Source organism: Borostomias antarcticus (genome assembly GCF_949987555.1).
Source record: "Borostomias antarcticus genome assembly, contig: scaffold_118, whole genome shotgun sequence".
Lineage (NCBI taxonomy): Eukaryota > Metazoa > Chordata > Actinopteri > Stomiiformes > Stomiidae > Borostomias > Borostomias antarcticus.
In genome coordinates, this window is record NW_028175823.1 from 391791 (window position 1) to 405736 (window position 13946).

The window sequence follows — 13946 nt, forward strand, 5'->3', positions numbered from 1 at the left end:
TTGCAGTAGGCTAGTTGTTGTAGGCCTTCAACTTGTCACCGTGCAAGTTGAAGGCGTTTCGACGCATTCACACACTAATTTTACCCTCTCAAATCTATTTTATGATGACTAGATGGTATATAATTGGTATGGGAGTTTTAATGGGATTTTTTTTTTTTTAAACATTAAAAAAAAAAAAAAAAACATTTATTTTAGGCCATTTCTGACAACCATCCCGCACCCTCCCCCCTCCCCCCAAAAATGAAATAATAATTATAATAATCTGAGAACCACTGCTTTAAAGTAGCCCACCGTGGGGCGAAAAAGCCCCCTATCGTGGTTTTCTGGGTGGGATACAATTGGCTGTGCGTCACGTGTGATTGGCTATCACACATCCTTGGTGAATAAAAGAGCGCTTGGAAACGAGAGCAGTCAGTCAGATCTCTCTGACTAATGGACAGACAGTGACAGATCATCATCATCATCATCATCATCATCACACCATGATGCTAGGTAAGATATTTATAATCCATTTCTGGCATGTTTCTATCTTTTTTTGTGGATTTTATGTATTGCATGTATTGATTTTTAAATATGTGTCAGTTCATCTGTTCGGGAGCTTGAGATGGTTAAAACGCTTTATTTATTATTATTATTATTATTATTTAAGTTTTTGATTCCCCAAAACATTTGTTTAGGTTAAAGTCAGCAAATCAGAACTGAAACAGTTGTTGATGAAAGAAAAAGATCATTCACAGTTAAATATCGCCACCTAGTGGGGAAAGGGTATAGTGATGCTGTACAGTACTTTTGCATTTTTTTCTCCCTTCATAGTAACCTATTCTAAACTGGTAACATTACCTAAGCAGGTACAAGCGGCTATTTGTGCCAATCAAGTTAGGGTTCTGAGCTGTTTGAGGCACTCTAAAAATAAAAAAGAAGATAAAACGAAGTAGCCTATGTTTTGCAGGCAACATCCTTAGCTCAATGCTAGAGACCATTAAATGTGATTAAATTCAACATGTCTCCCTGTGATCCACACAGTCATGGTTGTCCTGTGTCTGTGGGGGATCTCCCCGCCCCCTGCCGAGGCTTCCTGCATCACAGGCCGGGCAGCGGCGTGCAAGAACGCGCCCTCGGCCCCGGGGACCAACCTGGCGGGCGAAGGCTTTGACGTGGTCACGATGGAGCGCAGGCAGACCTACGTCATCGACATGGACGTCTGGAAGAGGACCGAGGACGGGGGCTGCACCCTGTGTACCAACCCCCACATGGAGGGCGGCGCCCAGAGGATTCCCGCCGCCGTGGAAAACTGGCGCCCCTTGAACCGGTGCGACATGAAGGTGTCCAGTAGCATATACGAGTCCAGCGAAGCGTTCGTCAGAGAGGGCCAGACAAACATGGACAGCAGCTGGAAGGTGGGTCTGGACCTCGCCGGTCCGAAGGCGAGGGCGTCGGTCACGGTGGGCGGGACCCGCTCGAAGGCGGCCAAGACGGTGATGGCGCAGTCGAAGCAGGACAAGTACAGCTTCATCACGCAGGAAGTCCACTGCTCCTACTACAGGTGAGAGATGAGCATGGATGATAAGTCATCATAAAATGATGTCTTTTCTAAACACATTCGTTGTATTCTAAGCTTCATACTTTAATACATTTCATTCCAATTCTAAAGGCATTCACTCACAAACTCAATGTCATACTATGTACTATGTGTACTGTATGTATTGTATTAAAGCTACAATAATAACAATACTAATAATACTAATAATAATATTTTTATTATATTAATAAATTAATACTTTGTCTCTTTTTGAACTGTTACAGTTACAGTCTGACCGGGGAGCCGCCCCTGCACCCCGAGTTCTCCCGCTCTCTGGGCCGCCTGCCCCCACTCTACACCAACCAAACCAAGTCCGACTACCGGCGATTCCTAACCACCTTCGGGACCCACTTCATCCAGAAGGCCTACCTGGGCGGCCGGGTGTGGAGCGTGACCTCGCTGCGCGTGTGCCAGGCGGCGCTGGACGGCTACAGCGAGGCCGAGGTCAAGGACTGCCTGGAGGCGGAGGCGTCCGCGGGGACGCACGCCGGAACCGTCGACACCAAAGCCGAAACCAAGTACTGCGCGGAGGACCAGAAAAAACGACACGCCAAAGAGAGCTTCCACAGCACCTTCAGAGAGAGGTTCACCGAGGTGGTGGGCGGCCAATCGGACGGCTCGTCCAGCCTGCTCTTCTCCGGCAAAAGCGACCCGGGCGCCGTCGGCGTTTGGCTAGGAACCGCGAAGCTCGCCCCTGACATCGTCAAATACTCACTCCACCCGCTGCACCTGCTCGTGACCCAGACGAAGAAGAGGGCGGGGCTAAAGAGGGCGGTGGAGGACTACATCCTGGAGAACAGCCTCGTCCTGCGCTGCTCCGACAAGTGTTCCGGCGGCGCCACGCCCAGCGCTCACGACCACTGCCAGTGCGTCTGCAAGGCCGGTCTGCAGATGACCAGCCAGTGCTGCCCCAAGGAGAAAGGCCTGGCCCACCTGACCGTCACGGTCAAGCACGCCACCGGCCTGTGGGGTGACATCGCGTCCGCGACCGACAGTTACGTCAAAGTGCTGGCAGGCGCTGTATCAGGGCAGACCAACGTGATTTACGACAACAACAACCCTCGTTGGAATCAAGAATTCAACATCGGCCCCGTCAAGCTCCCTCACGAGCTGAAGCTGGAGGTTTGGGACGAAGACAAACATTGGTATGATGGGTCCGATGACTTCCTGGGGTCCTGCACCCTGTCCCTCAAACAGCGACCCTCGACCTCAAACCTCGACCCCGGCCTCCTCCAGTGCATCCTGAACCACGGCACCCTGTTCTACTCCTACAAGCTCGAGTGCGTCCCGGGGCTGAGTGGCCCGACCTGCAGCGACTACGTTCCCGCCGCGATGACCTCCGACCTCCGTGACCTCTACACCTCCCGCCATTCCCTCAACATCACCCGCGACTTCCTGGCTCAGCTCAGGCAGGGCCAGGCCCCTGTCGACCCCCTCGCCTTTGTTAGGAAGCAGAGGGGGGACAACGGGAAGGTCAAAGGTCACCCTCATATGCCTGGTCTCAGTGAGCTGTGATAAGAGTCATGCTATGCATCTGTATGTAGTACATAGGCAGTGCTTGCTTGGATTATTATTTTTCATTTAACGCATTAACAAAAAATGAACAAAACAGACAAGATTATCAATATTAAAAATATGAATCCTAGCCCACACACATCTGATTGAAGACAATGATGAATTGGCTGATTAATTTGCTTTAGTTCATTCCTTATTGTCCTTTATGTGTTTATTTTTACCATTGCTTTTAATTATATTGCACACGTGAAATACTCTGTGACCTCTGCTGTGAAAGGTTTATAGAAATAGTTTACTTACTGACATTCCTTCATTCATCAGTTGTAGTTAGTTGAGTCCAGTAGTCCATCAGAGTTATCATTAAGATTGAATTACGTTCCCGCTGCACTCTGCATTGGCATCTGTAGCCTAGGGGAGAGCGGGGTCAAAGGTCGCGTTCACATTTTCTCCAGAATGACTAGACCTGCAATCACGTGGTTATACATGCCTGCACATATTACCGTGTACGAGCTCCGTTCACACTTTGGGCGCAATCGCAGCATGTTTGACAGTGATATCGATGGAAACCACTTTTTCGATTTCGAGCATTTTTCGATTGTAAAATTGTTTTAGTTTGCAAACATTTGCAGTTTTCTTAGCACATCTACTGGCTACATGATAACATAGGTTTCAAGTTTCGAAATGACAGGAGACCGAGGCGGGACAGAAGTCTAGAGGGACAGAAGTCTAGAGGGACAGAAGTCTAGAGGGACAAAAGTCTAGAGGGACAGAAGTCTAGAGGGACAAAAGTCTAGAGCAGGGGTGTCAAACTCATTTTGCTTCAGGGGCCACATAGAGCCCAATCTGATCTCAAGTGGGCCGGGCCAGTAAAATAATAGCAAAATAACCTAGAAATAACGTCAACTCCAAATCTTTACCTTTGTTTTTCAATATTTCAATATTATGCCTTAATTTATCATTTAGCCTATATATGTGCATTATAACTCACAGATCACAGTGGATCTACAAAGGCACAAAACATTTATTCACAGATAGGCCTATGGAACTGAAAAAATGGCATTTCACTTTGATTAAAACAACTTGTTTATTTTAATGTACAGTAGATACATTTTCACATCTGACCACCTGAACTGACTCACCACACTATGCACAAACTAAAGTGGGAGCTATGAAGAACGTTATCACCCTGCCTTGTAAATGTATTAAATTTGTACATTTCAAAAACCCATAAAAGTGATAGCAGTGCATGAGCAATAGAGTTACACCAGACCAAACTATTTTGTGCTGAAGCTGCTGACTGATATTATACTGCACAATGTTCATGGTCTTTAAATATTACATTACCACAGTAAATGTTATTTTTAACAGAACTGTATTCCTCAGAGTGCTCTCATCAATTGCAACCGAAAATGCAACAAATGACTTGACTTTGTGATTCATTTGGCTGTCCAAGTCTGCCGAGAGATCTGAAATTCTATCTGCGACAGTGTTCCTCGTTAGGCTAATGTTGGCAAAGGCCTGTCGCTTTTCAGGGCACACGATTTCTGCAGCCTTCAGCATGCATGTTTTCACGAACTCGCCCTCAGAAAATGGCTTGGATCCTAACATTAACTCGTTAGCAATAAGGTAGCTAGCTTTCACCGCTGCATCACTGACCTCTCGGCTACGGGTAAAAACAGACTGCTGTTTCTTCAGACCCACTAACAATTCATTTATCTTCTCTATTCTCAGTTGTCCTCGCAAATGGTTGTATTTTTCACCATGATGAGTCTCATAGTGGCGCTGAATATTATATTCCTTGAGCACTGAAACTTGCTGATTACACACCAAGCACACAGGTTTCCCTTTCACTTCTGTGAATAAATAAGAATCAGTCCATTTTTCTTGGAAAACTCTGCACTCTGTGTCAACTTTTCTCCGTTTTGACAGACATTTTGGTAATGACGGTGCAACCGTGGGTAATTTTGACAACAAGAGCTTAATAACGATAAGGCAAGATTGCCAGATGATTCTGGGCGCGTTGCTGTCACGTGCTGTTTATTTCCGGATCTCTCGTTATGTCAGTGCGACCTCTGCTGGACACATTTGGAATATCTGTTCCTTTTTATTAATTTTGGACGTCGTCTCGTGGGCCGGTTTGAACCATCTGGCGGGCCGGTTTTGGCCCGCGGGCCGTATGTTTGACACCCCTGGTCTAGAGGGACAGAAGTCTAGAGGGACACAAGTCTAGAGAGACACAAGTCTAGAGGGACAGAAGTCTAGAGGGACAAAAGTCTAGAGGGACAGAAGTCTAGAGGGACAGAAGTCTAGAGGGACAGAAGTCGCATTGTGATGACTTAGAACTATGGGATTAGAATCATGCATCAAAAAAAAAACGATGTGAAAGATTGTAAGTCAGTGTTTGAATGCTTGAACACGGTTTTGCAAGAGTGAAAATACGTTTTGAAGGCTTGCACAATGTTTTGATAGGTTGAAAATAAAATTCGACTCTTTGAAAATGTTGTTTTGTATTTGAGTTTTCCTTTTTCACACGGCAACACTCCTTTTTCAACCATTCAAAGTCACTTTCTCAGAGATTTGGCCCCACACACACAAGGTTGCGAGTCATGACATTTTTGGCAGCGTTCTTCCGCAGACGGTGTTGAAAACACGGTGGACTTGAAACTCCACAGCAGCGGTCTGAACATTGTGTGCCAGTAGGGGGCGCTGTTGCACATGTTCTGCATGGATGTCTTAGCTGGCCTACCTCGCGGCTCCATGCGCATTACACGCAATCTTGGACTTTTTTTTTCACCCTAAGACACCCATAAATCTATTCTACCTTCATGTCGAGACATATTAAAAACATTTTTTTCACCCAAGACACCCATAAATCTATGCTGTGGTGACCCACAATATTACTATAGGCTATTACTAACTTAATGAGGTTGCCTACTGATTAGGAGTCTAATTGTCAACCTAACTCCGCCCAGGTATAGGTTCACCACAATAGTTTGACTTGGGCATCTCAAGTATTCTGTGTTTTAAGGGTAAGTTGTCATCAGAGTAGCCTACTCCTCTCCCTTTCTCCAGCAAGGCCTAGAGAAAACAAAAGTATTATACGATGGATTGGACCAATGAAATTCTATCAAAAGTTTGTTATAATAGCCTACATGTAGCAAACGCTGGCCTATGCAATTGTGAACGGAAGCTCGACTGGGCTGTTAGTTTCTGGTGGCAGACACGCTGCTTTTGGCAAAGGTCCTAAATATAACGTTCATTATTTTGTCCTACATGGTTTGCCCGAGAGTGTCGACAGTCTATAGTTAGCCTACATCCTAGACCTGGTCCAGGGCCATATCTATACAGATAACGCCCTGTTACTCTCAATGCAATTTGCCTATTAAAGCGCTTCATCGGCCCGGTCGTTCGAGTCTACAGACAAAACCGTTTCGTTACTCACCAAAGTAAACACATCGTTGGAAAGATGAAAGCCTTTTCTCCTAAAGCGCTACAGTTTGTAGTCCCCCACCTTTCAAATAAAAGGCAAATTTGTACACTTAAATGTTTTATATCCACAGCGCATCGACCGTCTTCTTCTACCGGCGATTCGGCGCTCTCCGCTTTGTTTAGTCTACTCACTGCTGCCGCCCATGTCGGGGATGATGCATTACATCTTAAAGTCTCTCTTAATAAAGTCTCTCAACACCATTTAAGATGTAATGCATCATCCCCGACATGGGCAGCAGAGGAAAGGCTCTCGTTGCTCTTTTTTTGTTTGTAATATTTGTTGTATATTTTTTTTACTTTTCAACTGGTGCTTCAAATGTTACCTTTGTAACTTGTCTCACAAGATAATGGTAGTTGAAATAGGACTGTAATGTTGACCGGATGTCACATATTTAGCAGTCTTCTGGCATGAAACTCTGCAGTAAGAAACATCTAGGACATCATCCCTGAGGAGCAGTTCAATTTAAAGCCAATAGCTAAACAAATGTTTGTACGCTGCTTTGGTGTGGTGTGACTTTTGAAGCGTCTTAACTTAAATGTAGTGTCAGTGTGTATGAGTAGTGGCACCACTGTCCTAAGATAGAACTTGACTGAAGGATCTGTCCCACTGAGCAAAGACACGTCTAAAAGATGTCTTTTAGATGTATTTTTTGTCTTTTTCGGACGTCCAAAGACATCCAATTAGGAGCCAGAATGAATGTTTTTTTTTAACGTTCAGATATTGAACCCGTTCTGCACGTCCACAGACGTCTTAGAGGGGTCCAAGCCAGACGTGTGAATATTGAGGGATCCAGCAGACGAACACACGGGGTTCAGGACCAGGACGTTATTAAGACATGATCTGAACGTCTCCCTGACGTTGCGTGTTTGCTGGGGTGGTGCAGAGGGTCAAGGAAGAGACAAAGTCACCATCCTGGCTATGAATGTCTTTAATGATCTCCGCATCAGAATCACAGCATACAGTGTGTAATAATTTCTAAAGTAAACAGAAATATCATCACCTTATTTATATAGTTTTACTTTACACTTTTTTTTTTATAATCTTTTTTTTTTTTTTTTTTACTCCATTATTAACATTGTTCTTCATCTCAAGTCTTGGGTTTCTGAATTCAACAAAGAAAGTAAAAACAAGACAACAGGTGCAAATTGACTCTCCGGACCACACTGACTCAGCTCAGGGTACCTATAGCCTATTCAAGGAGTGTTGAGCGTGTGCTTCATACTGTTACTACAGTAGCTAACTGTTATGTACCCTATCTGTGGCCAAACCTGTTTGTGTTTGGAAGTCCAACCCTAACATGTAGTCACGAGCAAAGCAGATAATCTGCTATGAACCTTGTTACATTTAGCTACGTTGTCTATGCAGGCGTTCCACACAGGAAATGGTTCATCTACATGACTGCTGGAATTAGGTAACTCACCGTTTGTATCAATGAGAGTTAAAATGTAAAATTAGTTTTGCATCACTACACTGAAATAATATTAACTCACTCCTTGGTATGAATACATCGAAATCCAATATGGACTTTATTTGGTCAGGTCAAATCGTTTTTTAAGTTGTTCTACTTAACAAAAATACTACATAAATCTGCTTTCTCTGCTAAGGTACAAACTGGATACATACAGTATTCATAAAACCAGGGTAGATACTATAATCCCTCTTTCTCTCTCTCAGGGACACAGACACACAAGCACGCACACACACAAGCATGCACACACACAAGCACGCACACACACAAGCACGCACACACACAAGCACGCACACACACAAGCATGCACACACACAAGCACGCACACACACACAGAAACATTCAAGCATACAGAAAAGCAATAGTACGTAATAACACGTATGCACACACACACACACATCCTTGTCTTGCCTCAACCCCCCTCTTTATCAACACACACACACACGTTGTAGCACAGTGGAAGGGTCATTTGACCCGCCTGTGTGATCTGCTATGTGGATACGAGGCATATCGGTTGTAACAGCCCTCATTTCTCCATCTCCTTGTGATTCCGGGGCTACAGTCCAGCTCAGCTACGGTGAGATACTTAAGCAGTGTGTGAAGCTAAACTCTGTACCACAACGGTGTTGAAGGTATCCTGGCTAACACATGGGGTTGGCAGATATTCCAGAAATGTATAACCCGTTTTGCATCCATTTCCCCACCTTGGAGAGGTCTAAAAACCACATTTCCCAGGGGGCCTATACTGTATGGTGGAGATTAATCCCTGCTACTTGGCGCCTGTTTTGACTGGAGGAGGAGTCACGATGATGCAACAAGGGCTGCTACAAACGACTATTTCAATAGTCGAGTAGTCACCGATTATTGAAACGATTAGTCGACTAGTCATTTAATGTACTTTTTTATTTTTTACAACCCATAACTGGGTTAATGTCATGAATATAAAATGGCTCTTATAGTATTTAGCCATCAGCTTTAAATTTAGAAAGACAAGAAAGAACAAACTTCCAATCAAAAATGCTTGTTTTACCATTTTGTCCTACTGAGTGAACTCTGAACGCTATTGCGCAATGCGCATGTGCGACTCAGGCTATCCAGTATCAGTAGCCTGATATCCAGACGACAATAACAACAATTAAATTTGTTGGCGACTATTTGTATTGTCGATTAGTCATCGATCAATCGACTAATCGTTGCAGCCCTAGATGCTACATACATTTAAGTCTTTACACTGAATCCCAATCCACTTTTAAGTGAGTAAGAACTGGGCTGAAGCACAATCCAGCGTTCTGGAACCCGTGGTGTGGGCCCGGCAGGAAATACATCGAGACAGTTGAGTTACATCGCTGGTGGACAGGAAGTCCTCACATCAACTTGCACCTGTTGTCTAATAATCATCACAAAGTAAGTATTTTTCGTTCATTCACTCATAAAACAATCAAGAAACTTAATATTTACAAATATTTTTGTCTGTTTGTTCTTACACTTAAAAATGTACAGGTTTGTCCCTCTTTTGCCACGTGTGTGTGTGTCTCTGTGTCTCCCGTGAGGCTGTGGATTTCTCCTGTGGCCAGAACTTCCACCGGCGAGGCCCTGGTGAGTTATCCTGCTATGGCGCCCTCTGCTGTTAGAAACTTATAAAACAGACGAGGAAAAGAACCGAGAAAAGGAAAGAGCATCTGTTGCTGTTCATCTCCAAGCCTTTGAAGTGGCATTGTCGTTGTGGTGGTTCTCTTCGCTAACCTTCCGTTGTCCTCTCATTCAACAGAGTAGATATAAAATTGTTCGCAGGAGTCCGGCGACACGTGGTGACTCTCGACAGGAAACACTTCCTGCTACTTGCTAAAATCCGCGGTTTGACGCCGACGCCTTTCATACATCCTGTTCCTCTCAGGTCATTGTCCAGTCTCCCTCCCTCTCTCTCTGTCTGTCAGACCTTCAACCTTAGTTTAACGCTGTGATAACCTGGATGATCTCCCAGTGTCTCTCAGTCCTAAGAGCATAGCTTCTATTCCACCACATGAGCTGCGTGGCAGGCCTTCTGGAGCGCAGCGGAGGTTCCACACTCTGGGTTCCACCTAGGGAACTCCAGTCTTGTATTGGTTCTATGCTGTGCAGGTTATCTGCCATTTCTTCTGTCATCACGTGTCACTCTCAGCGGGCAAACCAAAATGTCTGCCTCGTAGCGGTCCCTCGCGCCTCGGCCCCACGCCCCCCACCAGGACATCAGGCGGGAGTAAAACTAGAAACCAACCGAACATCGAAAGCTAAAACACAAGCAGAGACTACACAGTTGCTAAAGTTCCCATATATAGACACGATCTGTGGTGTCTAGTCAGAGCTGCGATTGGGTGGGTGGGGAGGGGCGTGGGGGGGGGGGGGGGGGGATTGGCACATTTTCCATGACCCCCCCCACCCCCCACCCCTTTACTTCCCTCCTCTGATCGTAACGAAGAAAAAGAAAAAATAAAGTTGTTGATAATGTTGCTGCTACAGTTATCCAGTCCAGGGATCCCAACTCTCTCCTCATCCTCGGCTTTCGTTTCTGCTCACCGCAGAAACTCATATGTTCATGGCTCTCCGTCAGACTGGGGTGAAGGACATGTCCATGGCTCTCCGTCAGACTGGGGTGAAGGACATGTCATGGCTCTCCGTCAGACTGGGGTGAATGATGTCATGGCTCTCCGTCAGACTGGGGTGAATGATGTCATGGCTCTCCGTCAGACTGGGGTGAATATGATGTCATGGCTCTCCGTCAGACTGGGGTGAATGATGTCATGGCTCTCCGTCAGACTGGGGTGAATGATGTCATGGCTCTCTGTCAGACTGGGGTGAATGATGTCATGGCTCTCCGTCAGACTGGGGTGAATGATGTCACGGCCGGGTCATGTAGGAGTGTAGGAGAGCCTTGAGGAACATGGGTGGATGTGGGCGGAAGGAGAGAAAGGTGGAGAAACAGAATGGGGGGGGGAGGGGGGGGTTGAAGAGTTTGGGAATAAACAGCTGGAGGGATGATATTCTGAGGTCTGGGATTGCAGCATAGGAGTTGGTCTCTGAGTTTGGATGCCTGCTCTCTCTCTCTCTCTCTCTCTCTCTCTCTCTCTCTCTCTCTCCATCATCCTGTCTATGCTCTCTAATTAGACCTACCTGTGCCCCTGTGAAGCAATACTGACACGCTGCTGTCTACACACACACACACACACACACACACACACACACACTCTCACACACACACACACGCTCTCACACTCTCTCTCATCAAACAGAATATGTATGTGCTGGAAACAGAGGTGCAGACCGGAGAGATGAGTAAGAGAGAGAGAGATGGAGAGAAAAGAGAGAGTGAAAGAGTGTTGTCTGAAACGAGCGCTGTGTAAGCTGGCGATCCCCGGATGGAATAGGACGCGTAGCCTGAGGCTAACGACCACAGACAAGAAGACGCAGAAGACGCAGAAGACGCTCGATAGAAGTAGAAGACAGTAGAGAGCAAGTAGAAGACGCTCGATAGCAAGTAGAAGACAGTAGAGAGCAAGTAGAAGACAGTAGAGAGCAAGTATAAGAGAGTAGAGAGCAAGTAGAAGAGAGTAGAGAGCAAGTAGAAGACAGTAGAGAGCAAGTAGAAGACAGTAGAGAGCAAGTAGAAGACGCTCGATAGCAAGTAGAAGAGAGTAGAGAGCAAGTAGAAGACAGTAGAGAGCAAGTAGAAGACAGTAGAGAGCAAGTAGAAGACAGTAGAGAGCAAGTAGAAGACAGTAGAGAGCAAGTAGAAGACAGTAGAGAGCAAGTAGAAGAGAGTAGAGAGCAAGTAGAAGAGAGTAGAGAGCAAGTACAAGACAGTAGAGAGCAAGTAGAAGACAGTAGAGAGCAAGTAGAAGACAGTAGAGAGCAAGTAGAAGAGAGTAGAGAGCAAGTAGAAGAGAGTAGAGAGCAAGTAGAAGAGAGTAGAGAGCAAGTAGAAGACAGTAGAGAGCAAGTAGAAGAGAGTAGAGAGCAAGTAGAAGAGAGTAGAGAGCAAGTAGAAGACAGTAGAGAGCAAGTAGAAGACAGTAGAGAGCAAGTAGAAGACGCTCGATAGCAAGTAGAAGACAGTAGAGAGCAAGTAGAAGAGAGTAGAGAGCAAGTAGAAGACAGTAGAGAGCAAGTAGAAGAGAGTAGAGAGCAAGTAGAAGAGAGTAGAGAGCAAGTAGAAGAGAGTAGAGAGCAAGTAGAAGAGAGTAGAGAGCAAGTAGAAGACAGTAGAGAGCAAGTAGAAGAGAGTAGAGAGCAAGTAGAAGACAGTAGAGAGCAAGTAGAAGAGAGTAGAGAGCAAGTAGAAGAGAGTAGAGAGCAAGTAGAAGAGAGTAGAGAGCAAGTAGAAGAGAGTAGAGAGCAAGTAGAAGACAGTAGAGAGCAAGTAGAAGACGCTCGATAGCAAGTAGAAGAGAGTAGAGAGCAAGTAGAAGACAGTAGAGAGCAAGTAGAAGACAGTAGAGAGCAAGTAGAAGAGAGTAGAGAGCAAGTAGAAGAGAGTAGAGAGCAAGTAGAAGACAGTAGAGAGCAAGTAGAAGAGAGTAGAGAGCAAGTAGAAGAGAGTAGAGAGCAAGTAGAAGAGAGTAGAGAGCAAGTAGAAGACAGTAGAGAGCAAGTAGAAGAGAGTAGAGAGCAAGTAGAAGAGAGTAGAGAGCAAGTAGAAGAGAGTAGAGAGCAAGTAGAAGACAGTAGAGAGCAAGTAGAAGAGAGTAGAGAGCAAGTAGAAGACAGTAGAGAGCAAGTAGAAGAGAGTAGAGAGCAAGTAGAAGAGAGTAGAGAGCAAGTAGAAGACAGTAGAGAGCAAGTAGAAGAGAGTAGAGAGCAAGTAGAAGAGAGTAGAGAGCAAGTAGAAGAGAGTACAGAGCAAGTAGAAGAGAGTAGAGAGCAAGTAGAAGAGAGTAGAGAGCAAGTAGAAGAGAGTAGAGAGCAAGTAGAAGAGAGTAGAGAGCAAATAGAAGAGAGTAGAGAGCAAGTAGAAGACAGTAGAGAGCAAGTAGAAGAGAGTACAGAGCAAGTAGAAGAGAGTAGAGAGCAAGTAGAAGACAGTAGAGAGCAAGTAGAAGAGAGTAGAGAGCAAGTAGAAGAGAGTAGAGAGCAAGTAGAAGAGAGTAGAGAGCAAGTAGAAGAGAGTAGAGAGCAAGTAGAAGAGAGTAGAGAGCAAGTAGAAGACAGTAGAGAGCAAGTAGAAGAGAGTAGAGAGCAAGTAGAAGACAGTAGAGAGCAAGTAGAAGAGAGTAGAGATCAATGCCAGGCAGGTATATCGGGATCGGCCATCACGGAGGTGATTAGAAAAGCAGTAAAGGCGGATGTGAATCTACTGTATCATTACCATGACTACCATCATCTTTTAACTCTCAATGGTTGTTTGTTTTTCCGTGCGAGGGGGAGGCGTTATGAGAGGGAAGTCTGTGATTGGAGGTTATGAGAGGGAAGTCTGTGATTGGAGGTTATGAGAGGGAAGTCTGTGATTGGAGGTTATGAGAGGGAAGTCTGTGATTGGAGGTTTTAGGCGACAAGGTGTCTGTAATGTTTTCTATGGAGAAAAGACATGGGTTTGAGTGGAAATGGATATCGGTTGAGCAGAGATTGACTTGGAGATGTGTGCATGTGAACATGAGGCCTCCGCTGTTCCACTCCCATCATCATCATCATCATCATCATCATCATCTTGAAAAATAAGTCATGCATAGATCCCGCACAGAGAAAACCATGTGATATTTCTTCTTTGTACACATTTATATATAACTATATATATATAATTCTATAGATCTATATATTTAGAAATCTTTCCACGAAAAATAAATGGACGGAAATAATCAAAAGCAACAATTGAACAGACGTTTGGAAAAGAGGACAGAGGAACACAGACGAGAGAGGGCATTGAC

At 45.2% G+C, this 13946-nt stretch overlaps 1 protein-coding gene across 1 annotated transcript; it reads left to right on the forward strand.

The window, feature by feature from the left end:
* Window positions 1–1025: 1025 nt before the first annotated feature.
* LOC311329183 (perforin-1-like) lies at window positions 1026–10134 on the forward strand (the record flags this gene model as incomplete). The annotated part of the gene is made up of 4 exons (XM_084463060.1): window positions 1026–1543; window positions 1804–3083; window positions 9627–9648; window positions 10044–10134. The coding sequence occupies 4 exons, from the start codon at window positions 1026–1028 to the stop codon at window positions 10132–10134; spliced, it is 1911 nt and encodes a 636-aa protein (XP_084319186.1).
* Window positions 10135–13946: the final 3812 nt, after the last annotated feature.